The sequence below is a fragment of the Sabethes cyaneus genome, chromosome 2 (assembly GCF_943734655.1).
Source record: "Sabethes cyaneus chromosome 2, idSabCyanKW18_F2, whole genome shotgun sequence".
In the NCBI taxonomy this organism is placed as follows: Eukaryota; Metazoa; Arthropoda; class Insecta; order Diptera; family Culicidae; genus Sabethes; species Sabethes cyaneus.
The window spans coordinates 167,747,287-167,769,898 of NC_071354.1; the positions used below are offsets into that span (position 1 = coordinate 167,747,287).

The window sequence follows — 22,612 nt, forward strand, 5'->3', positions numbered from 1 at the left end:
CTGCATGCCGACAACTGGCACCGGCTGCTGCATCCCTGCAACTGGTACTGGCTGCTGCATCCCTGCAACCGGACCTGGCTGCTGTATGCCGCCAACTGATACCGGCTGCCGCATTCCGGCAGCTGGAGCTAGCGGATGCTGGAAACCCGAAGGACGCGGCTGCGGTCGTTCCAGCAGCCTCAATTCGGGCCAGTATTTGCAGCATCTGCTGCTGTTTCTGGGCTAGCTCTAGCTGCCAATATTGAAGCTGTTGTAGCGTAAACCCAAAGTCTTCCGTCGCTGATTCCCTGGTACGGGGTCTAATTTGGTTCCGCGGCCAGCGGCCCCGTGCACGGCGGCTGCCCCGCCAGTACTAGTAACCGTTTTACATCTGCAAAAAAATTATCAAAAATAAAAAATTATTCTAAATTTCATTCTACAAATATATTTAAATATTTTTTTAATGCTATTGCTGATTGCAAGGAAAATTGTACCATCCAAAGTGCGATATCGCTCATAAAAGTGCTATTTTGCATTAAATCGTTTCGGTATCTTCGGCGCACTTTTTCGTTATATTCCAAGCAATAAGTGCGCCGAAGAGACCAAAACGATTTAATGCAAATCAGGTACTTGAGTCACACTAAGACTTATTGCGCGACTCCCACAACTGCTAATGAAATTCGGCAAATTGAAAATGATAGCTGGGACATTGGCTAAGCCGGAAAATATTAACTTACTCGGCCCAAATGATATATGTGACTACAGGAGCATAAATGCGAAAATTTAAGATTTTCCATATATCAGGTACGTGAGTCACACTAAGACTTATTGCACGACTCCCACAACTGCTAATGAAATTCGGCAAATTGGAAATGGTAGCTGGGACATTGGCCAAGCATGAAAATATTAAGTTGTCAGGCCAGCGTGCTGTATATGTGAGGAAAATCGTGGAAATATAGACGATTTTGGATGGATAAATATAGTAGCGCTAATTATTATCGTGGCAAACACTGAAACTAAAATCCGGAACTTACCTACCAAACTGGTTTCCTCCAAGAAAGGCTAAATTTCACTACGATTTATTGCTCATGTCTCCCAACTGATATGGAAAATCAATGAATTGGAAATGGTAGCTGGGACATTGGCCAAGCAGGTAAATATTGAGTTGCTCGGCCCAAATGATATATGTGACTACAGGAGAACATATGCGAAAATTTAAGATTTTCCATATATCAGGCACTTGAGTCACACTAAGACTTATTGCGCGACTCCCACAACTGATAATGAAATTCGGCAAATTGGAAATGATAGCTGAGACATTGGCCAAGCCGGAAAATATTAACTTGCTCGGCCCAAATGATATAAGTGACTACAGAAGCATAAATGCGAAAATTTAAGATTTTCCATATATCGGAGGCACTTGAGTCACACTAAGACTTATTCAAATTAAAAAGTGTTCAGATTAAAAACGGTCAAACGAACGGGGATCCACGGTATTTTCTAACAAAACTGAAAACAAATTCTGAATTGACGGAACCTGTTCACCAGTAGCAGCAGCTGCAGCACAACTGATGAACTATCGTGTTGCCAAGACACTGTTTCGGTTCTGGAAATAAGAATTTTAAGTTTGAAATTAACTGAAACCACCTATGGTGAAAACGTCGTTCAATACTTTCAAGAGAAATATATGTTCATAATTAATTTTTCTTTATTAAAAACAACACAAAAGACAGCTTTTTGAATAATTTTCGAAGATTTTCTCAGTGATTTAATAAAGCAACGATGTGTTTCAATGTTATTTGCTTTGACAACACTGTTCTGAGTCGAATCGTTTGTACTGCTATATGTTTACCTCTTTTGTGCTCCCACCATCCTTATGAACAGCGAGTGAGACGTCAAACTCGCAGTTTCCCATAAGAACACCAGAGAATAAAAGAGACGACGAATACCGTTTGCCGAACGGTGCGGTGAGTGTATGCCCCGATAAACAATTTAGACAGATGGCATTTTACGCATCTATGCCGATATGCTATGCCGATTACGCATCAGATGCCGATTAGTAGGTCGCGGATAGGAACGCGAACTTACTGAATAGGGGGAAAAGTTCGAGGGATTTTTTAAGGGGACGTAAAAATCAGAGGGGTTGTGTACAAGACACGACCGTATATATAGGTGACGCAGGACTACGTAAGTCTCTTTGTAGTGATAGTAGCATGCATTCATGCTTGTAATCATTCGATTCTTCATGTATACATGCTATATGCAACATATATACATGTTACATGCGTTGTATGTAACATTTATCAAAGTAGTAACATTGCATACGTTCAATTCTCAAAAGATTGTGCATTTGAAAACAATTTAACAAAATCAGGAACACAAACTATTGCTTTCCTGCTACCTTACTGAAATTAAAGATTGTTTTTTATTACCCACGGTTCCCCACGTTGAAAGGATTTTACCAATTCAATCCTATTTTATCAACAGCACATCTTTTCAATACACTTCTAATGAAACGATAAGCATGCGTATTCACGGGAAACTAGCAGTCATTGACTTTTCGTCGGAAAGCCCAATTTCGGAAGCAGCTTTTCTGCCCAAAAGCGGGATTGTGTTTATAAAAATGTATATACTGCATTCTTCTTGCCAATCTGAACACTGCGAATATATTTTCATAAACCGAATTTTTGTTTCAAACAAAAAAACTGGTTTTGAAATTGGCAGAATCGATGATGACTAATTTCACCTTCATACAGAGTCGTATTATAACCGAACACTACAGCTGTAGCATATTTTTCCAACACAGATATCAAATTCGCCGAGGTTTAATCGTCTCGCAGTAAAGAATTTGCGATCTGTTGGGACAACGAACTTGTGTCATTTTGACGTAGGACTACGTCTTACGGCAAGTTTTGAGATAGGGTGTCATTCCAAAAAATCGAAAAATGCGAGCGTCACGGAAAATGAAAGGTTTTGAGCGCTAATAGCTCAGCGGTTTTCCGATCGATTTTCAATATTCTTACACCAATCGATTGGAAAATCTTCTAAGAATTGACCCAAATGAAGAAAAGTATGGATTCTTGATGTTGAACTATTGAAAAATTGAAAATAATGAACCTATGTTTTACCGGAATTCTCGCTTCGTGATTGGTTGGAAGATATTTTGCGATGATCTAAACCTATACCAATTTGATATCTGTGCTTGGGAAGTAAACCAAAACAAACGACAAAGTTCCCTCATTTCAACAAGATTTCTTAACACCGCGGTTCAACCTAGACCTTTTTGATGTCCTTGCTTGGGAAGTACGCCAGAGAGAGTAACAAAGACCCCTCGTGCCAACAGATTTCTTACGAACGTGATTAAACCTAGTCCAATTTGATGTCTGTGTTAGGGAAGTGTGCCAGAAAAAATGAAACAAGTTCGTTGTCCCAACAGATCGCAAATTCTTTACTGCGAGATGGTTAAACCTCGGCGAATTTGATATCTGTGTTGGAAAAATGTGCTACAGCTGTAGTGCTCGGTTATAATACGACTCTTTATGAATACGCATGCTTGCCGTTTCATTAAAAGTGTAGTGGAAAGATGTGCTGTTGATAAAATAGGATTGAATTGGTAAAATCCTTTCAACGTGGGAAACCATGGATAATAAAAACAATCTTTAATTTCAGTAAGGTAGCAGGAAAGCAATAGTTTGTGTTCTTGATTTTGTTAAATTGTTTTCAAATGCACAATCTTTTGAGAACTGAACGTATGCAATGTTACTACTTTGATAAATCCGGAGTGATTCGCGATTAGGGCTCAACTGGCAAATTGTAAACAAATCGTTTTATTGCACCATCAGTCTTAAAAAGACTAATAATATCCTTGGCAAGAATCCTTTCTTCTGTTTTAATCGTTTGAATTATTTAAAACAAGTTTTTAGTGATGGGCGATAGAAGTGTTTAATCAAAACAAAAGACAATTTGCAGTTTAGCCCCTTGCATTGTTATGAAGTGACAGGCTTATTTGCAAATCGTTTTGTAAACAGGCGATAGTAAAGAGCGAAACTGCGTTGTTTTCAAAACACAGGCGCATTGTAAACAGGCGAAACTAAATAAAACAATCAAAACAAGGCGTAACAGGGCTGGGCGAATCTCATTGTCAAAATGCTTTGAGGCTCATTCCAAGGGGTTTAACTATAAAACTTAGATTTTGAGCTTGAATGCACAAATTTTATGCGGTATTGTTGTGAAATTATAAGATTGATTTATTCTAGACCAATTTATGTCTTTAAACTTGATTTTTGTAACTTTTATTTAAATTAAGACTTGAAAATGTACTGGCAAATTATCACAGTGATATTCCTCATTGTTTACACCTCGTAAGTTGCGCCCTTTTCGCGAATCACTCCGGAAATGTTAGATACAACGCATGTAGCATGTATATTATAGAACTATATATACATAGTAACTATGGTAGCATGTATATATGTTGCATATAGCATGTATACATGAAGAATCGAATGATTACAAGCATGAACACATGCTACTATCACTACAAAGAGACTTACGTAGTCCTGCGTCACCTATATCTGCGGTCGTGTCTTGTACACAACCCCTCTGATTTTTTCTGGCACACTTCCCTGACACAGACATCAAATTGGACTAGATTTAATCGCGTTCGTAAGAAATCTGTTGACACGAGGGGGCTTTGTCACTCTTTCTGGCGTACTTCCCAAGCAAGGACATCAAAATGGTCTAGGTTTAACCGCGGTGTTAAGAAATCTTGTTAAAATGAGGAGACTTGGTCACTTGTTTTGGCTTACTTCCCAAGCACAGATATCAAATTGGTATAGGTTTAGATCATCGCAAAGAATCTTCCAACCAATCACGAAGCGAGAATTCTGGTAAAACATAGGTTCATTATTTTCAATTTTTCAATAGTTCAACATCAAGAATCCATGCTTTTCTTCATTTGGGTCAATTCTTAGAAGATTTTCCGATCGATTGATGTAAAAATATTGAAAATCGATCGGAAAACCGCTGAGCTATTAGCGCTCAAAACCTTTAATTTTTCGTGACGCTCGCATTTTTCGATTTTTTGGAATGACACCCTATCTCAAAACTTGCCGTAAGACGTAGTCCTACGTCAAAAAGAACTCATTTATTACGTTTCTTATATCGAACTACTGTCTGTATACAGCACCGTGGTGGGGCGGCTGCAAATGTGCAGGCAGGGGCCCTGCTGCTGCAGGGTTTGCCTGCACACCTGTCAGTCGCGCTAAAATTTCCTGCAGCACTGTGTTTAGCGCTTCGAAGTGCTGCTGTTGTGCGACTAACACTTCTTGAAACCAATAAGAAATCTGTCGCAGTGACCAGTCGTCCTCCACTGGTCGCTGCGCAGACTGCGACGGTTGGTACGGCGGACGTCCCGGCCGGGCATAGCGTGGCCCTCTTAACCAGCGCTGGTTTCGTGCGCCTCTATGGGATTGCCAAACCCAATATCCGTTATCGTCATTCATTCCTGAAAATATAAAAAAATCAGAGGGGTTGTGTACAGGACACGACCGCATATGTAAGTGACGCAGGACTACGTAAGTCTCTTTGTAGTGATAGTAGCATGTATCCATGCTTGTAATCATTCGTTTCTTCATGTATACATGCTATATGCAACATATATACATGCTACATGTGTTGTATGTAACATTTATCAAAGTAGTAACATTGCATACGTTCAAGCCTCAAAAGATTTCAGAGTTATTTCTATGTACATTTGGAAACAATTTAACAAAATCAAGAACACAAACTATTGCTTTCCTGCTACCTTACAGAAATTAAAGATTCCCACGTTGAAGGGATTTTACCAATTCAATCGTATTTTATGAACAGCACATCTTTTCACTACACTTCTAATGAAACGGCAAGCATGCGTATTCATACAGAGTCATATTATAACCGAACATTACAGCTGTAGCACATTTTTCCAACACAGATATCAAATTCGCCTAGGTTTAATCGTCTCGCAGTAAAGAATTTGCGATCTGTTGGGACAACGAACTTGTGTTATTTTTTCTGGCACACTTCTCTAACACAGACATCAAATTTGACTGCGTTTGATCGCGTTCGTAAGAAATCTGTTGGCACGACGGGGTTTTGTCCCGTGGCTGGCGTACTTCCCAAGCAAGGACATCAGAATGGTCTAGGTTTAATAGCACTTTGGATGGTACAATTTTCCTTGTAATCAGCAGTAAATTGCGTACTTACTTGATATTATTAAAAACTGGACGACCGAAAGAAAAGTGGTTCACTCACGTTTAAAATTTCGAATTCAAATGATAACCGGAAAAAGGTACCAGTGATGCCATGTTTTTGAAAAAATTTGCAACTACTCGAAACCCAAAAATACTTACACTCTTAAATGTGTTTAACTGAAATAGTCTACACCGATAAAAATAGACATGGCGTTACCAATAGAAATACTCAGAAATACAATAGAAATACGCGGAAGCAGCCATCTTGGGAGCCAATCGAGCAGCGAAAATTGTCAAAAGGGAACCAATCGAACACGCATACTGTTTGCTTAAATGTTTGATTAACAAGTATTGAAATAGTTATGAAATCTACTTAAGCTATCCAGCTTTTTACGAGCCATAATGGCGGACGTGTTCGTAATATTTGAAAAGCATTTTTACCATTTTCCTACACACTTAAACGCTTCGGTAAAATTTACCGAAATGTAAACAGCTGAACGTTCGGTAAAATTTTTTATTGCACCAAACATTACTATGATCTGTAAACGTCGATTGGCACCATCGAAATTTTTACCGAACTTTCAGCTGTTTAGATTTCGGTAAAATTTTACCGAATTCGGTGCTTTTTGTTAAGTGTGTAATACATCACACGTTTTCTTTCCGCACGTTCACTGTAAAACTAATGGAATGTACGGAAAGAAAACGTGCGATGTATTAGGGAAATATCAAAAATGCAGTTCAAATATTACGATCACGTCCACCATTATGGCTCGTAAAAAGCTGGATTGTGACGCACCTTGAATATTATACTCGGACACAGTGTGTATAAAGCTTTGCAATGCATTTTACACTGATTAAGTTGAAAGATATATCACTCTATTGTGCAAAATTGATTGTTTGGAAATTTTCCTAAATTTTCGCATGTGTCATTTGGGCCGAGCAAGTTAATATTTTCCTGCTTGGCCAATGTCCCAGCTACCATTTCCAATTTTCCGAATTTCATTATCAGTTGTGGGAGTCGCGCAATAAGTCTTAGTGTGACTCAAGTGCCTGATATATGGAAAATCTTAAATTTTCGCATATGTTCTCCTGTAGTCACATATGTCATTTGGGCCGAGCAAGTTAATATTTTCCTGCTTGGCCAATGTCCCAGTTACCATTTCCAATTTGCCGAATTTCATTATCAGTTGTGAGAGTCGTGCAATAAGTCTTAGTGTGACTCAAGTACCCAATATATGGAAAATCTTAATTTTCGCAGATGTGCTCCTGTAGTCACATATATCATTTGGGCCGAGCAAGTTAATATTTTCCTGCTTGGCCAATGTCCCAGCTACCATTTCCAATTTGCCGAATTGGGTCCTAAAGCCCTATATCGGTTTTGGCTTGAATCGATCAGATTAGCATTAGGAACACCCTATTCGATACTCATTTTTATATTTTTGGCCAATTGCCGGTAAAAACGATTTTTTTTTGTTTTCTAAAATTTTGAACAAAAATAAATTATTTGGACAACTTTATATAGGCACACTATATGCTATAACTATCCATGGTTGAGTCAAGATAACATTCATTCTGAAAAGAAACTATAGTCTGTCTTCAAATGTCACAGATAACTTTTTGTTTACCTATGCATTACTTGGTCACAGAGTGTATGTAATATCTGCCATCGAGATGCAACGTCTTCAGTTAGAAGCCGTTCGCACTGCTGCTGATCATACCGATAAAGCAGAATGCAGAACATATCAACATGATTGGTAATATCCTACTAGTTTCGAGACGACGTTTTTTAGATTATTCGGCTGGGTCGATTGTACCGTGATAATACCGTCAGTCATAAGTTTGACATCCTTTGGTCATTCCTGGCGCTAATTGAAGTTGGGCATCATTTCTGCAACCAGTCGATGAATCGGCGGATTTAAGTACAACGGACGAACCAGAATACCGTGGACCCCCGTTCGTTTGACCGTTTTTAATCTGAACACTTTTTAATTTGAACCCCGCTGGTTTGCACGATGTGCAAATTAAAAATGGTTCAAATGTCATTCTCAATACGGCATCATTTGTCTTCGCAGACAATGTACATAATCACGATTTGTTTGTACTGATCTAGCGTGTTTAATCCTAGTTAAATCAGTTTCACATTTCGTTTCCCAACGATTACGATAGAAATCCGACCGGAGAATAACATATTCGCTGTTTGCAACTACCAACTAAACGACACTAAATCAAACCACCAAAATAATAACAAAGAGCAGGGCGGCCAGTTCCGTCAAGTTTCAGCATATTTAGGGTTGCTAGTTGTTCAAATTAAAAACGAACCCCGTTAGTTTGCATGAGGAATCGTTCAAACGAACGGGGGTCCACTGTATTTATCTAAGATATAGCACAGAGATCTCTGTGGATATAGTACAATCGACTTTATCTGAGCAGATCAACGAAAATGCTCCAGTATGTTTACTGTCTACCATTTACCTATATATTTTGCAAAATTCTGGGTCAAGACAATTTGATACCCGTCCTCAAAAATGCAGGCACAGCAAATAAATCTTCAGTGGTAAATCTCTGATAGGCCATCACGAAAAATGGAAGTTTTCGCTTTTTCACCATCGCGAACATCTTTGCCCATTGTTCCGGGCGCAAATTAATTATCGTTAAATTATACGCGCATGCGTGCAGCAATACTATGGAATGCTCAAGAATTTCTAAAACAAAATAAATATACTTGACCTTGTTTCAAACAAGCACCTAATGGGAATCGTCACTATTAAAACACCGCTTACCAATCTCTTTCAATGCTCCCTTAAAACCAAATTCCCAAGTTGTAGAATCGTAGTTCCGATAAGCCTTAACATTTAGTTTCAAACATTTAGTGCCGAAACATAGGACCATGGTTGCCTCAGAATGATTTCGGCAAATAGATATCCTTCGAACTGGGAAGGAAATTTGCCGAAAAAATCAGAGGGATTGTGTACAAGACACGACCGCATGTATAGGTGACGCAGGACTACGTAAAGGCCCAAACAGAATGCTGCGTCAACGCGTCCGTCAGCGTTATTCTGACAGTTTTCCCATGGGTTTACTGTCAAATTGACGCTGACGGATGCGTTAACACTGCATTCTGTTTGGGCCTTAAGTCTCTTTGTAGTGATAGTAGCATGTATTCATGCTTGTAATCATTCGATTCTTCATGTATACATGCTATATGCAACATATATACATGCTACATGCGTTGTATGTAACATTTATCAAAGTAGTAACATTGCATACGTTCAATTCTCAAAAGATTGTACATTTGAAAACAATTTAACAAAATCAAGAACACAAACTATTGCTTTCCTGCTACCTTACTGAAATTAAAGATTGTTTTTATTACCCATGGTTCCCCACGTTGAAGGGATTTTACCAATTCAATCCTATTTTATCAACAGCACATCTTTTCACTACACTTCTAATGAAACGGCAAGCATGCGTATTCATACAGAGTCGTATTATAATCGAACACTACAGCTGTAGTACATTTTTCCAACACAGATATCAAATTCGCCGAGGTTTAACCGTCTCGCAGTAAAGAATTTGCGATCTGTTGGGACAACGAACTTGTGTCATTTTTCTGGCACACTTCCCTAACACAGACATCAAATTGGACTAGGTTTAATCGCGTTCGTAAGAAATCTGTTGGTACGAGGCGACTCTGCCACTCTTTCTGGCGTACTTCCCAAGCAAGGACATCAGAATGGTCTAGATTTAATCGCGGCGTTAAGAAATTTTGTTGAAATGAGGAAACTTTGTCAGTTGTTTTGGCTTACTTCCCAAGCACAGATATCAAATTGGTATAGGTTTAGATCATCGTAAAGAATCTTCCAACCAACCACGAAGCGAGAATTCCGGTAAAACATAGGTTCATCATTTTCAATAGTTCAACATCAAGAATCCATACTTTTCTTCATTTGGGTCAATTCCTAGAAGATTTTCCGATCGATTGGTGTAAGAATATTGAAAATCGATCGGAAAACCGCTGAGCTATTAGTGCTCAAAACCTTTCATTTTTCGTGACGCTCGCATTTTTCGATTTTTTGGAATGACACCCTATCTCAAAACTTGCCGTAAGACGTAGTCCTACATCAAAAGCACCACCCACTTGCAGTGCACCGGTTTCACTAATACCTTGCACCGTCGCATTTTGTCCGTTTGCTACGTACGCGCTATCTCCTCCGAGGGACAGCAAAATGCTCTGTTTGAAGAGTTCTGCTGTTGCGCTGATTGGCGAAAGCTCTTTGTCCTTGCGTTCCGGTACCACTCTGGTTTTGAAGTTATACATACCATTTTCAATTTTGTATTGAACTTTGCTGATAGCTGACTTGAGGTGATCGGGATTACTGGATCAAAATGTTGAAAATTATTAGCTCAATTTCAAAAATTAGATGTAAGAACTGGTTTACCTTTTAATTTTCCACCTCACTAGTAAAAGTAAACAAGACAAGGCAAACTATCAATACGATCAGCTGCTACACTGCTAACGTCAAACCAGGGTTGCCAGTAGAAAAAAAGTTATTAGTGTTCCCAGAAACATATTTTTTCGTTTATGTCAAGATAGCTCTCTAATGTCATGGTAGAAATTCTAAACAATTTTTGTTTTTAAGTTTTCAAATGAAATGCGTCTCTTTAAAAAAGAAAAAACTATGCCCTCGTGGTCATAACGTGAAGCTTTACCGTTTCCTCTAAAAAAAATCGTTTTTTCATTACAAATTTTAGGACCCAATTTCATTATCAGTTGTGGGAGTCGCGCAAAAAGTCTTAGGGTGACTCAAGTACCCAAAATTTGGAAAATCCTAAATATTCGCATATGTGCTCCTGTAGTCACATATGTCATTTGAGCCGAGCAAGTTAATATTTTCCTGCTTGGCCAATGTTTCAGCTACCATCTCCAATTTACCGAATTTCATTATCGGTTGTGGGAAATTTCGTTTGAGATGGACAGTCTTGCATATTTGGTTTAGTTATTTGTACTCTTTCTTTGAGAAAATCATTTTGGTAGGTAAGTTCCGGATTTTAGTTTCAGTGTCCGCCACATCAATGATTAGCGCTGTCAAGTTAGTTCTTTTGTGATATATTGTGCTTTGCGGTGATTACTGGATTTTTAGGGTTTTTGTGTATCGCACTTTAGTCACACTTTAATAAAAAACAACGTTAGTTTACGTGCATTTTTATCTAACAACTGAAAACTATTAGGAATCAAAATAGAATACTCTACATAATATTAGCATGTCTGAATATTTATGTAATACAGTTAATTAATTTAAAAGAAATACAAAAACGCTTTCAATAGGAATACAGAATAGGAAAATATTGAAGTTCCTAATTAAATCGGCTTCTAAATTGAAATGAAGTATATTAACACGTTTTCGGGTAAAATTGGTTAAGCGTGTTACAATTCAAAATCAAAACAAAACAAATCCAACGTCGCCAACACACGCTGTTTTATTTTATCAATAAAATGAAATCCCATTAATCTATCTATCTCTAGATTTTGAAGTAAGTCCAATACACTTTGATTTCCTAGCTGATAATACTGTAATATGTAACATTTTTTGTATAGGATCTATCATGGATTTGGACGAGGAGGAGGCAGACAACTCTACGGGTAGTCATGAATGCAACAGTCAAGATGAGTATATAATCGAGGCTCTCGATGAAAACTATTCCGAAGAAGATCCATTATTTGACGCTAGTTATGAGGAAAATAATGCTAAACCTGCGAAGAAGCGAAGGAAATTAGGAATCAGCATCGACTTTTGTGACCCATCCAGCAGTCAACTTGCTCTCCGTGGAGTTTTCTACAAACGGCGTTTTGTAGGAGAAACATCCGGAAGCCAGTTTTCTTCGGCAACAATTACCGGGAATTCTCTGGAAGAGATCATGCGTGGAGTTTGGAAGGTTTTGCAACCGGTATTGTGTAGAGAAGTCGTTTTTGTTGATAATAACGGAGAACAGGTTCCGACATGGGCTGATAGTGACCCTGATTTCTGTGCAATGAACAAATTTGTTATAATGCAAGATCAAGCCCAAAAGCGACGTCTTACTATTGATCAGATCGATTGCAAACTGCTCGTTACGTGGAGAGGAAAAGAAATAAGAATTCATGTACATATTTATTCGAACGCAGTATCTTGCAGATCGCTCTGGGATTTGGTTGATAAACAGCTAATTCGGTTTCAAAATGCGGACCGGTCTGGTGCACCAAACAATCAATCGTTGACTCATCTGGCTAAAGAGCTTCAAGACCTACATGGACATTACTTCACCGGGCACTCCAGCTCCTGGAGACTCTGGGCTAATTATATTCACTCGGCATCCCCACATGAAAGGGAACGTCGAATGTCTGAAATGCCCCCGATTTATTTGCTGAAATTTTTCCGTTCTGCGCCCCTGTCCGAAGCTATTAAACTGGAAACAACCCGCAGTGGATTATCTGTAGCTAATACGATCAACGATGGATTCAAGGCTGAGCTAGCAGAACTGGAAGCTGAGGCAGATCAGTTGATTATGCTTGGGCAACGAGTAAAACAGCGAATCAGTGGATTGCGGTCTCGTTCAACCGTAAATGCGACTTTAGTCTCAGCAATGTCCGAAACTCTGCGTCCGGAAGAAAACGAACTGAGTCACACTTTGGCGGATCGGATTGTTGACATGACTGATATTGACCACGCATAACGACAGCTGTTTTTATAATGGTTATTTTATTTGAAATAAAGTTTCATAACTGTAAGTAATTACAAGTAGTAATCATTCGAAGGCTATCTTCTCCATACTATTGGACAGACCAACCGCAGGATCAAACTGCCCTCCAGGCAAATATCCACAGTGACGGAAAATTTTTGTGCAGTCATAAGTCGAAAATGCTGAGAAAGTCGAAATAGCTACATGAGATAAATTTTCGCGACGGTTTTCGTTATATGTTTTTATCATGGATTTTTTCGTGATTCCGAATATAATCTCTATCGGGTTAAAAAAAGGGCAGTATGGTGGTAGAAAAACCGGGAAAATCCCAATTGATCTCAAATATAGTACAATGTTCTGATCGCAATGTATGCGAGCTCCATCCAAAATCCACACAGAATTCGCTCCGGGGTACCGAAATACATTTTTGTTTTCAAGGGCAAATAGTCTGAGGCATTCGAAAAATAGTTTTCTCGTAAATGTACCCTCGGTCTCAAAACTGTCCAGCATTCCCTTTTGTCCCAAAAAGCATAAAAATGACACCCTCGGGCGCCGCACGAATTCTCCCCGGAACACAAGTTTTTCTCCTTTAATTCCATAGCCACGGTTGCGTAGCATATCCCGATTGTCAATAGACACTTCATCTAAGAATACAAGATTGAACAAATCCCAATCTAATGAATTAAGTTCCCAAAAGAAACGAAATATTTCGTCCTCTCTTATTTGAATAGCACGACGTTCCAGGGCTTTCCATGTAAGGCCTTCCGAGTGTAAAATTCTGCATATGCTCGCTACGCTGATAGTCTTGTGGAATTTTCGATAAAATAAGCTGCTGCATTCATCCAAAAACAATACCGGATTATTTTGGTATTGTTGAACAATCCAGGATCTATGTTCTGCTCCGAATTTTTTATAAATCTGTTTCCGTTGATTCTCCGTTACCAAACCTGCCTCCTCGTACTGCATAATCCAGCTCGAAATGGTCGTTTTGCTTTTTCTGTAAATCACTGACAGATTCGATCTAGAGATTCTTAGGAAATAGTATCCGTATAAACAGTGGTATTTCGTATTACAGCTGGCCCGCCGATGACGAACGTTTTGCAGGATAATATTGGACATTATCTGCTAGAACAAATGTTGAGTAAATGCAAACGAAACAATTTGAATGCTTTCAGTTCTGAAAAAATGACATTTACTTTGACAATTGTATCTGACGTTTAGTCCGCACTTATTTTGAACCTCGCACTTTCAGAGTGCGGTGTCCAGTAAGGTGCAAAATGCGGAATATTGTGCTTTGCAAGAAATCTTTTCATTCTCGGAAAGTTCATACCAAGCTGTCAAAATAATTCTGTATTGAGCGAAGCTGACGAATTTTCGTTAATTGAATATCGATATTTTTCACATATCGATACGTATACTCAGCTGAGTGCATAATCAGCAAAAATGCTAGCATCACGTGACGATCTGCATTTTACATTTGTTTTATAACACTCCGTTTGACTTGTTTTATAACGTGTTAACATTTACAAAGCTGTTATATGCATGCCGCAATTAACTATTTCAAAAAAAAACTATCGAGATTTCGTCCACGAATATCGGTACCAGTTATATCGATACATTATCGCCCAATGCTGACCTCGCCAAATATTGAAGGATGTGCTTTTCTCCAGAGCTGCCATACAAATAGATTAATTTCTATTGTTTAGATATTTGCAACCCCATTCCGTACTTCTTAAATTTTGTTACTATATTTACACATATTTTTATACTTATGATATTCAATGAATTTATATAATACATATTTTTGAATGTAAGATGTTAAAAGACATTTTTTTATGTAGTTTTAGTTGCTAAAGCATCACTAACAATTGCACATATAAACCAAAAAATATTTGGCCACCTTTCCTTGTTCTCGTTGCGGTGATTGAGGATGCGGGTTACCGCCGCAACAGGATGAAAATTTATGTAAATAACCGCAATATTTCAATCCGCGAAATATTCCATTTTGGTAGGTCCACGGTTGGGTAGGTATTTTCCCTCAAGTTTAATCTTACTCATTGATGTGCTAACTTTTTTAAGCGTGTATATAGTCATATTCAGTATGAACTGTCACTGCCGTTCTCGTGGTTGGTCGCTCCGCTCGATCGAACATCGAATATCGAAGTCACGTTTGTGTAGAAAACTCAATAAAAAATTTCACAGCTTTGAAACAAGCTGCACATAACTTACAGATATCTTTTAAATAAGTTGTTCTAATGGACAGTGCATGTTCCAGCGAAAAAGAGCAATCAACTGTGGAGCAAAGTGCGTGCAAAAGACCTCAATTCGGCAATCGGTTCCTGTCGGAGAATGACGATGTTTATCAACACAATGCTTGGTAGGATTTGCTTTAACCGTTTAACGGTGCCACTTTGTAACTTACTGAGAGAATATTGCGTGGACTACGAATTTACTCGCCATCGAAAAAAGCCTCGTATTGGCGAACGGTTCCTAAAAAATCCACAGCGAGTTTTTGACTTCAACACCTGGTTCGTGCGCTAATGTCGAATTGGTAATTTGTTCTATTTTTGCTATTTCACTTACAGGGATAACGTAGAATGGGACGACGAACTGGAGAAAGCTGCCCTGGATAGTGTGCTTAAAAACTCTTCTCAGAAACTGAAAGCAGAGGATATAAAGCAGCTGGAAACAGAAGCGAACGTCAACTGGGATAAGTTTTATGGTGTTCATCAAAATCGATTCTTCAAAGATCGTCACTGGCTTTTTACGGAGTTCCCAGAGTTGGCACCGTATAATACAAAAGAGGCTCCAGAACGAGTGATACCAGAGGGCGTTGGAAATGCTGGCAAAGATATAACGAACTGTAGTGCAGAGCCTGATGCCATGCGTACAATTTTTGAAGTTGGTTGCGGAGTAGGAAATACGGTGTTTCCCATTTTGAAATATAGTGTGGAGAAAAATTTAAAAATCTACGCCAGTGATTTCTCAAAACAAGCAATACAAATTTTAAAGGAAAGTAAAGAATTTGAGCCTGACCGATGCCACGTCTTTGTATTGGATGCTACTGCAGATGAATGGGATGTTCCGTTCCCTGAAAATAGTATCGACATCATAGTACTGATTTTCGTTCTTTCGGCAATAGACCCGGACAGGATGCAGCATGTTGCCAATCAAATTGCGCGCTATCTCAAACCGGGAGGGTTGGTCCTTCTGCGAGATTACGGTCGGTACGATCTGGCACAATTGCGATTCAAACCAGGAAAATGTTTGAAGGATAATTTTTACGTGCGTGGCGATGGAACATTGGTATACTTTTTCACACAGGAAAATCTAAGAGCATTGTTTCAGAATGCCGGTTTAGTTGAAGAGCAAAACATCATTGACCGTCGCTTGCAGGTTAATCGCGGCAAAATGATTAAAATGTATCGGATCTGGGTGCAAGTGAAGTTTAGAAAACCAAGCTGAATGCTATCTACTTATTTCGCAGGTCATGTATTTATAGATTCTTAAGCCTATCACATCTAATTACAATTAGTTGCATTTGATAAAATTTTCTACGCCCTCTAGACGAATACAATGTTTGTCTGATGATCTTCGTAACATCAAGCTACAAATCTAGACAGTTATTAAAAACACTTATTTTCAATATCACATCCTTTTTCCAATTCTCTCAGCAGGTTGCGCATTCATCGGGAGCATCAAGCCAAAATCAAAACCTACTGATGATTAGCTACGTCTTTGTACAGCTGGATAAAATCGGCGAAACTATTCGCATAGTAATTCGGCAATTCCTCCGGTTTAGTGTGTGCCAGCATCATCTCTTTCGTAGTGCCGCCGCTTAGCATCAGCACCTTCTGGAAGCCGCAACGCGTGCCGAAACCCATATCTTGTGGCAACCTGTAAGAAAGGAAAATGATCTTTTAGCCTCCTACACTAAAAATACCTAGAGAAAAATCCTTATAAAGGTAGGAAACATCTCACATTAAAGTACGTGTCTTTTGGTATAAACGACAGCAGTTGTACGAGCTGATGTTAAAAAACAGAACACGAATCTAATATAATCAAAAAAATATTTGATGTTTATGCGAATTTTTCGCGCGATTGAAAAATGATAACTGACGAGAAAAAAAATACAACTGCGATCCGGAAATTGGATCTATTATGATTGTGCGTGCTGCTCGAGTCAAAGATGCTGATACGAAAATATTTTTTTTTATGGATCCTCAACTTAATTTGATCCTGTTGAGACTAGTTGAATAAAAATTGACGGAAAAAGATTAAAGAATTAAGAATTAATTTTACAAGTTAATGATGTGAAGGGTAAGTAAAAAGTAATAAATTCGAAATTCGATGAAAAGTTTTCCATTAAATTAAAATAATATTTATGGTTAAGTGTTTTCAGCAATTCAACAAGCCAAATATGCTTATTAAACAAAATTAAACGTGATGTTGCACATCACCAAATCACAATTTTCTTTCATGGTTGTCGAACCGAATACAAACTATAGCGCTGTTGCTAAGCTTATATTGTCCTATTGTTTGGCACGATGTTTATCAGCTCATCGCAACTGATCATGACTGAAACCGTGCACCTATGCGGTGACGGTGGTGGCCGAAGCCAAGTAAAAAGAAAATATGTTAATTCTCAACAGACGAACATAGATAACACTTACATGTCACCGATGAACAGCGTCCTTTGCGGCTGCGTCACATGAAACTGCTCAAGTATAAACTCGGACAAAGCTTGACCTGGTTTGCCGAGAATTAGTGCCTTTTGGCCACAGGAACGTTCCAGAATTTCGATGAAATAACCAGGCCCTATCACGTCCATGCTGGAATCCAGCGGAATGATGTAGTCTGTGGCACCGGCGATTAGCAAACAGTTCCGATTCTGCTGCAGATAGCACTTGGCCTTCATCATGTGCGCTAGGGAAACGTTCACATCAATGTCCACCACGACAGCTCCTACCTTTGGTCCGTCGCATTCCGAAAAGTACTCGGAAAAGATACGCACGCCGTTTGGAACCCGCTCATCGGCGATGTGATCATTAGGCTGCGAAAGAAAAGAAATTCTATAGTAGTTTTTTTGAAAATTTAACAAAGGACTGTTAAATCCTAGACAATGGAACCATTCAAAATAGACTTGAAGAGTTTTCGAAAAGATCTACTTACCCCATCAACAACAGTAAATCCTGCATTTCGCAAATAGTCCTTGAATACCTCGGTGGCTATACAGTACACCGCGTCCTGCATGTTGATCGATTTCAGGTATTTGACCGTTGTTAATGCTGGGTGTACGATGTCATGCTCCTCCGGCTCGACACCCAGTTTGCGAAACTTTTCTTTATATTCCGCCATTGTGCGCATTCCATTGTTTGAGATGAATGCCAACCTCTTCCCATTGTCCTTCAGCGTCTGCAGAGCATGGTCGACTCCGGGAATAGGACCGGTAAAATTCCAAACGACACCTAGTAACGGAAACACCAAATGATTTAGTTGAATGTTGTTTGATTCCATCATTAAATTTATACTAACCATCGCAATCGGACATGATCATGTCGAATGAATCGAGAAATGCGCGCTTTTCCGCGACGGACAATTCCAATAAATGTTTAATTGTGCTTCCTTTTTCCATTTCTTCCAATGTTTGGATATCTCAATTAAATAATTAGTTCCGGTTTCTGTAAGTCGGTTATTAGTCAATTAAAAAGAACAAGAGAGTTCACTTCTATAGAAAATATGATGGACTCGGACTGCTTAACGATGTCAACTGAACTAACGAAAAACACTTTCTAAACTGATCAGGAGTGAAGAACCCATCCAGTGCTTGAGAGAACGGCGCGAAAGGAATTATGGGAGAAGCGTACCTACACTACTATGCACATGGGCTATGAATCACTCATATGCGCTCAGAAAAGATGAGATTTATTTCTCTTCAAGTCACTCTGCGATAGGCCTGATGCCTGCCATAAACTACTAGGAGCGTTCACAATGCCAAGGAAAATAAAAGATATAAACTAAATGCAGTGCGATAGCAATAAGCCAACCATTCCGTAGATTGCGAAATCATTTGCCGTTTGTTTGTTTTTTTTTTGTCAGCCGAGCTGCCGCTGAATTTCACGTGGTAAGATCGTGGTGCAGAAATAAACGCGGCACGTGCGTGTAAGACTGTAGAAATAGCTTAACGGCCCTAGTTCTGGGTAGACGCTTAGGGACATTCGAATACATGTAGCCAAATTCGATAGCCAGATTGCATCTCATGATTTGAGGAATAAAGATTATTCACGGCAAAAAAGTATAGGGGTGCCCAATTTAGTGTACTAGTCGAGAAAACGGAAGCACGGCTTGAAGATCAAAAGAAAAAAATTAAATTTTCATATTTTTATTCCCACAAAAAATATTTCTCTGTTTTTCTTTTTAGAAGTTTTTGCGACTTTGCATAATTTTGCGTAATGTTTAATCCAAAGTCCTTGAAAGGTTGTAGGATATTAAAAAAAATTAATTTTATGAATGACGTCTCCCTCTATTTTCCCAACCTTCAATGCAAATTGTTTGATTTTCTCGGACTTCGTTTATTTAAAATATTCATTACTTTTAACAATAGAAAAATATTCTACGAAAATTGTAGTATAACTAGAAGAATATGTGGCTGTAGCATAAAATATAGCAAGCATTGTATCAACGGGTTGACCCATAAGAAATTCGACGAATAGGTTGGCAAGTGAGTAGAAGAAACATAAATAAAATAAATGAATGAACAATGTGTATGCCTAAACGATAGGAAAATTCCAATCGGGCCAGGTAAAAGAAAAAGTGTCTCGTTACAAACGAGAGATTTTCCTAAGTAACGAAGAGAATTCTATTGGATCAGAAAGGACAAAACGAGCCTCAAATGAGAAGCTAAAGCGTTGGAAAATTCCGTTCGGGTCAGGCAAAGGAAAAGTACCTCTTTACGAACGAGAGCAACGAAGAGAGTTCTGTTGCGTCAGAAAAGACAAAACGATCCTCAAATGAGAAACCAAAGCGTTGGAAAATTCCGTTCGGGTCAGGCAAAGAAAAAGTACCTCCTAACGAACGAGAGCAACGAAGAGAGTCCTGTTGGGTCAGGAAAGCGTACTTCAAATGAGGCGCCTAGGCGACGGAAAATTCCGTTCGGGCCAAGCAAAAGAAAAAGTACTTCGTTACAAACGAAAGGATTCTCTAAGCAACGAAGAGAGTTCTGTTGGGTCAGGAAAGACAAAACGAGCCTCAAATGAGAAGCGTTGGAAAATTCCGTTTGGGTCAGGCAAAACAAAAAGTATTTCGTTACGAACGAGAGGATTCTTTAAGCAACGAAGAGAATTCTTCTGGATCAGGAAAGACAAAACAACCCACAAATGAGAAGCCTAAGCGTTTGAAAATTCCGTTCGAGTTTGGCAAATCAATAAAGTTATGCCCGTTTCAAGCTAACCGGTTCCGTAAAAAAATATATTACATAGGTAGCATGTTTCAAAACATGCTTCAAAAAGATTACAGTAGCGAAAACTATTCCTAAGCAACATAAAATAAAGCAAAAACCGAAAGAGCCACTAAATCGATTGATCATTTTATATTGTCATTGAGGGCCAAATAGTTAAAATTCCACCATTTGACAACATTCAATATTGGAAAGACAATTATAGAGAGGAAGCCAATGGGGGTTTATCTGTAAATGATAAGAATAGTAGGGAATCGATAATACGGTAATGCTGGCTCCTTTGGAATTGCGAATAAAAACGCTAGAAAGACCCAACCACTATCACTGGATTATCAACTTAGAGGAGCTAAAAAAGAAAGGAAAAAATCCGTATTAATTCACCTAGTGGTGGAACCTGACCTTTCTACTGCAACAATAATTATGTTTTATTTTCTTTAAATTATAGATGTAATAATGAAATTGACTATATTTTTATATATATGTTCCATATTCCTCAAAATCCTAATTTAACAGTAAAATTCCCAAGAACGTTTTGCGTGTAATAACTACATTTTCTTTTCTAGGGAGCGCACAGTGGTTGGAAATTTTGAAACTCTGATCAAAACCTCCAAAATGTTTTATTTATAACATACGAGCTGACCCGACAAACTTCGTATTGTCACAAATTAAACTGTGTTGTACATAAATCATGAATCTCGAGTTTTGCATGTTTCTGAGGAGTTCAGCCTTAAATGATTCATTTTGGCAATTACGTAACTATGAAAGCATCCCAGGTAACCAATAAGCATCACCAATGCTATTCAAATGCAAGCCAATAAGCATGTAAGTCACCTTAAATGCTACTTAAATGCTATTTTGGCAAAATATACAGCTACTTCACTGCTAACATTCTTATAGTGCTAACAATGCAATAATTTGCAGCTAATTACCGACACGAAGAATTTGAATAGAATTTTGGATGCCAATTTACAACACCTATGCAGTCAAAAAACTAATATACAACAACGTGCAGTATTTTTTTACGATTAGGGAAATCTGCTGAGCAGATGTGCAGAATAAATTGCCAGATATGCTGATTTACTGCTTATGTTAATGCTTATTGGTTACCTGGGATGGGTAGTGTAATATACAAATTTGCAATTTTTCCTCACAGTAAAGTAGAAAACAACTCCCCAACCACTGACGAACTGACATGACACTTAGAATAAAATCTTTTAAAAACCATCGTCCTGCACATGTTGCTTGCACACTATAGCACCCTCTGTTTTGCATGTCGCGGAGTAGCTTGCATTTGCAGGGTTTTATGCTGTAGGGTTTTATACATATGAATGGTTTTATATCGAAAACTCAAAGCAACACTCGCGCGCCGCGATGTGGCCATGTTGCGAAACATGCTTTTTTGAAAAATGAGTGGTTTTTGATTGGACGATGGAATTATCGCGAGTGTCTCGTCTGTTTGTCTGTGCCCCAACCATTTCGCAGGGGTGATCCTCTGCTTACTCGCTGTTGCTCGTTCGGACCCAGTAGACTTAGGAAAACAAATAAACCTAGACAGTGGTGGTTTCTGCAGGGTTTTGACCCCCCTGAATGGCCAGCATTACCGACGGCAAGTCGCCGGCAACACCCGCGCCCTGAATGATCTAGTGTTACTATAGATAGTTTTTGTGGTCTTGTTATTGACAAATGTTTTATGGAAGAGTCTCGAAATTCTTGAGTTCGATTAGTTTCTGTTTTATTTATATGAGAGTCCTTATCCCCCTACCACAGGGGTGAGAGATCTCTAACCATCATAAAATAAATTCAAGACTCCAAATTCCCCACATGCCAAATTTGGTTCCATTTGCTTGATTAGTTCCCAAGTTATGAAGAAATTTGTATTTCATTTGTATGGGAGCCCCCTCCCACCAACAGGGGAGTGGTTCTAAATCATAAAAAAAATCTTGCCTCCGAAAACCCCCACATGCCAAATTTAATTCCATTTGCTTGATTAGTTCTCAAGATAAGAAGAAATTTGTATTTCATTTGTATGGGAGCTCCCCCTCTTAGGGGGAAGGGATCTCTAACTTATGATGGAACCTTCCCTGGCCCCAAAAACTCCTACAGGCATATTTTCACGCCGATCGGTTTTAGTTTTCGATTCTATAAGAAACATACCGACAGACAGACAGAAATCCATTTTTAAAGGTATAGATTATGATATAATTATTCGTAGATTCACTTTTTCATGTCC

At 38.7% G+C, this 22,612-nt stretch overlaps 4 protein-coding genes and 1 pseudogene across 4 annotated transcripts; 2 read left to right on the top strand and 3 right to left on the bottom strand.

The window, feature by feature from the left end:
• Positions 1-299: 299 nt before the first annotated feature.
• LOC128736309 (aspartate aminotransferase, mitochondrial-like) lies at positions 300-10,527 on the bottom strand (annotated as a pseudogene).
• A 1,286-nt stretch (positions 10,528-11,813) lies between these two features.
• LOC128736310 (uncharacterized) lies at positions 11,814-12,920 on the top strand. Its single transcript, XM_053830786.1, has one exon. The coding sequence runs from the start codon at positions 11,814-11,816 to the stop codon at positions 12,918-12,920; it is 1,107 nt and encodes a 368-aa protein (XP_053686761.1).
• Positions 12,921-12,992: 72 nt separating this feature from the next.
• On the bottom strand, positions 12,993-14,045 carry LOC128736311 (uncharacterized). Its single transcript, XM_053830787.1, has one exon. The coding sequence runs from the start codon at positions 14,043-14,045 to the stop codon at positions 12,993-12,995; it is 1,053 nt and encodes a 350-aa protein (XP_053686762.1).
• A 1,038-nt stretch (positions 14,046-15,083) lies between these two features.
• LOC128734412 (tRNA N(3)-methylcytidine methyltransferase Mettl2) lies at positions 15,084-16,531 on the top strand. Its single transcript, XM_053828608.1, has 2 exons — positions 15,084-15,303; positions 15,512-16,531. The coding sequence occupies exons 1-2, from the start codon at positions 15,182-15,184 to the stop codon at positions 16,389-16,391; spliced, it is 1,002 nt and encodes a 333-aa protein (XP_053684583.1). The 5' UTR covers positions 15,084-15,181; the 3' UTR covers positions 16,392-16,531.
• LOC128734413 (uncharacterized) lies at positions 16,400-18,666 on the bottom strand. The gene is made up of 4 exons (XM_053828609.1): positions 18,462-18,666; positions 18,099-18,394; positions 17,600-17,979; positions 16,400-16,823 (listed from the first exon to the last, which is right to left on the bottom strand). Exons 1-4 carry the CDS (start codon positions 18,559-18,561, stop codon positions 16,643-16,645), a joined length of 957 nt encoding a protein of 318 aa, XP_053684584.1. The 5' UTR covers positions 18,562-18,666; the 3' UTR covers positions 16,400-16,642.
• Positions 18,667-22,612: the final 3,946 nt, after the last annotated feature.

Coding starts and splice junctions, on each gene's coding strand:
- LOC128736310 (XM_053830786.1), top strand. CDS start 11,814: ATGGATTTGGACGAGGAGGAGGCAGACAACTCTACGGGTAGTCATGAA.
- LOC128736311 (XM_053830787.1), bottom strand. CDS start 14,045: ATGTCCAATATTATCCTGCAAAACGTTCGTCATCGGCGGGCCAGCTGT.
- LOC128734412 (XM_053828608.1), top strand. CDS start 15,182: ATGGACAGTGCATGTTCCAGCGAAAAAGAGCAATCAACTGTGGAGCAA. Junction 15,304..15,511: donor GTTTATCAACACAATGCTTG/GTAGGATTTGCT, acceptor TTTCACTTACAG/GGATAACGTAGAATGGGACG.
- LOC128734413 (XM_053828609.1), bottom strand. CDS start 18,561: ATGGAAAAAGGAAGCACAATTAAACATTTATTGGAATTGTCCGTCGCG. Junction 17,980..18,098: donor GATTTACTGTTGTTGATGGG/GTAAGTAGATCT, acceptor TTTCTTTCGCAG/CCTAATGATCACATCGCCGA. Junction 16,824..17,599: donor ACGCTGTTCATCGGTGACAT/GTAAGTGTTATC, acceptor CCTTTCTTACAG/GTTGCCACAAGATATGGGTT.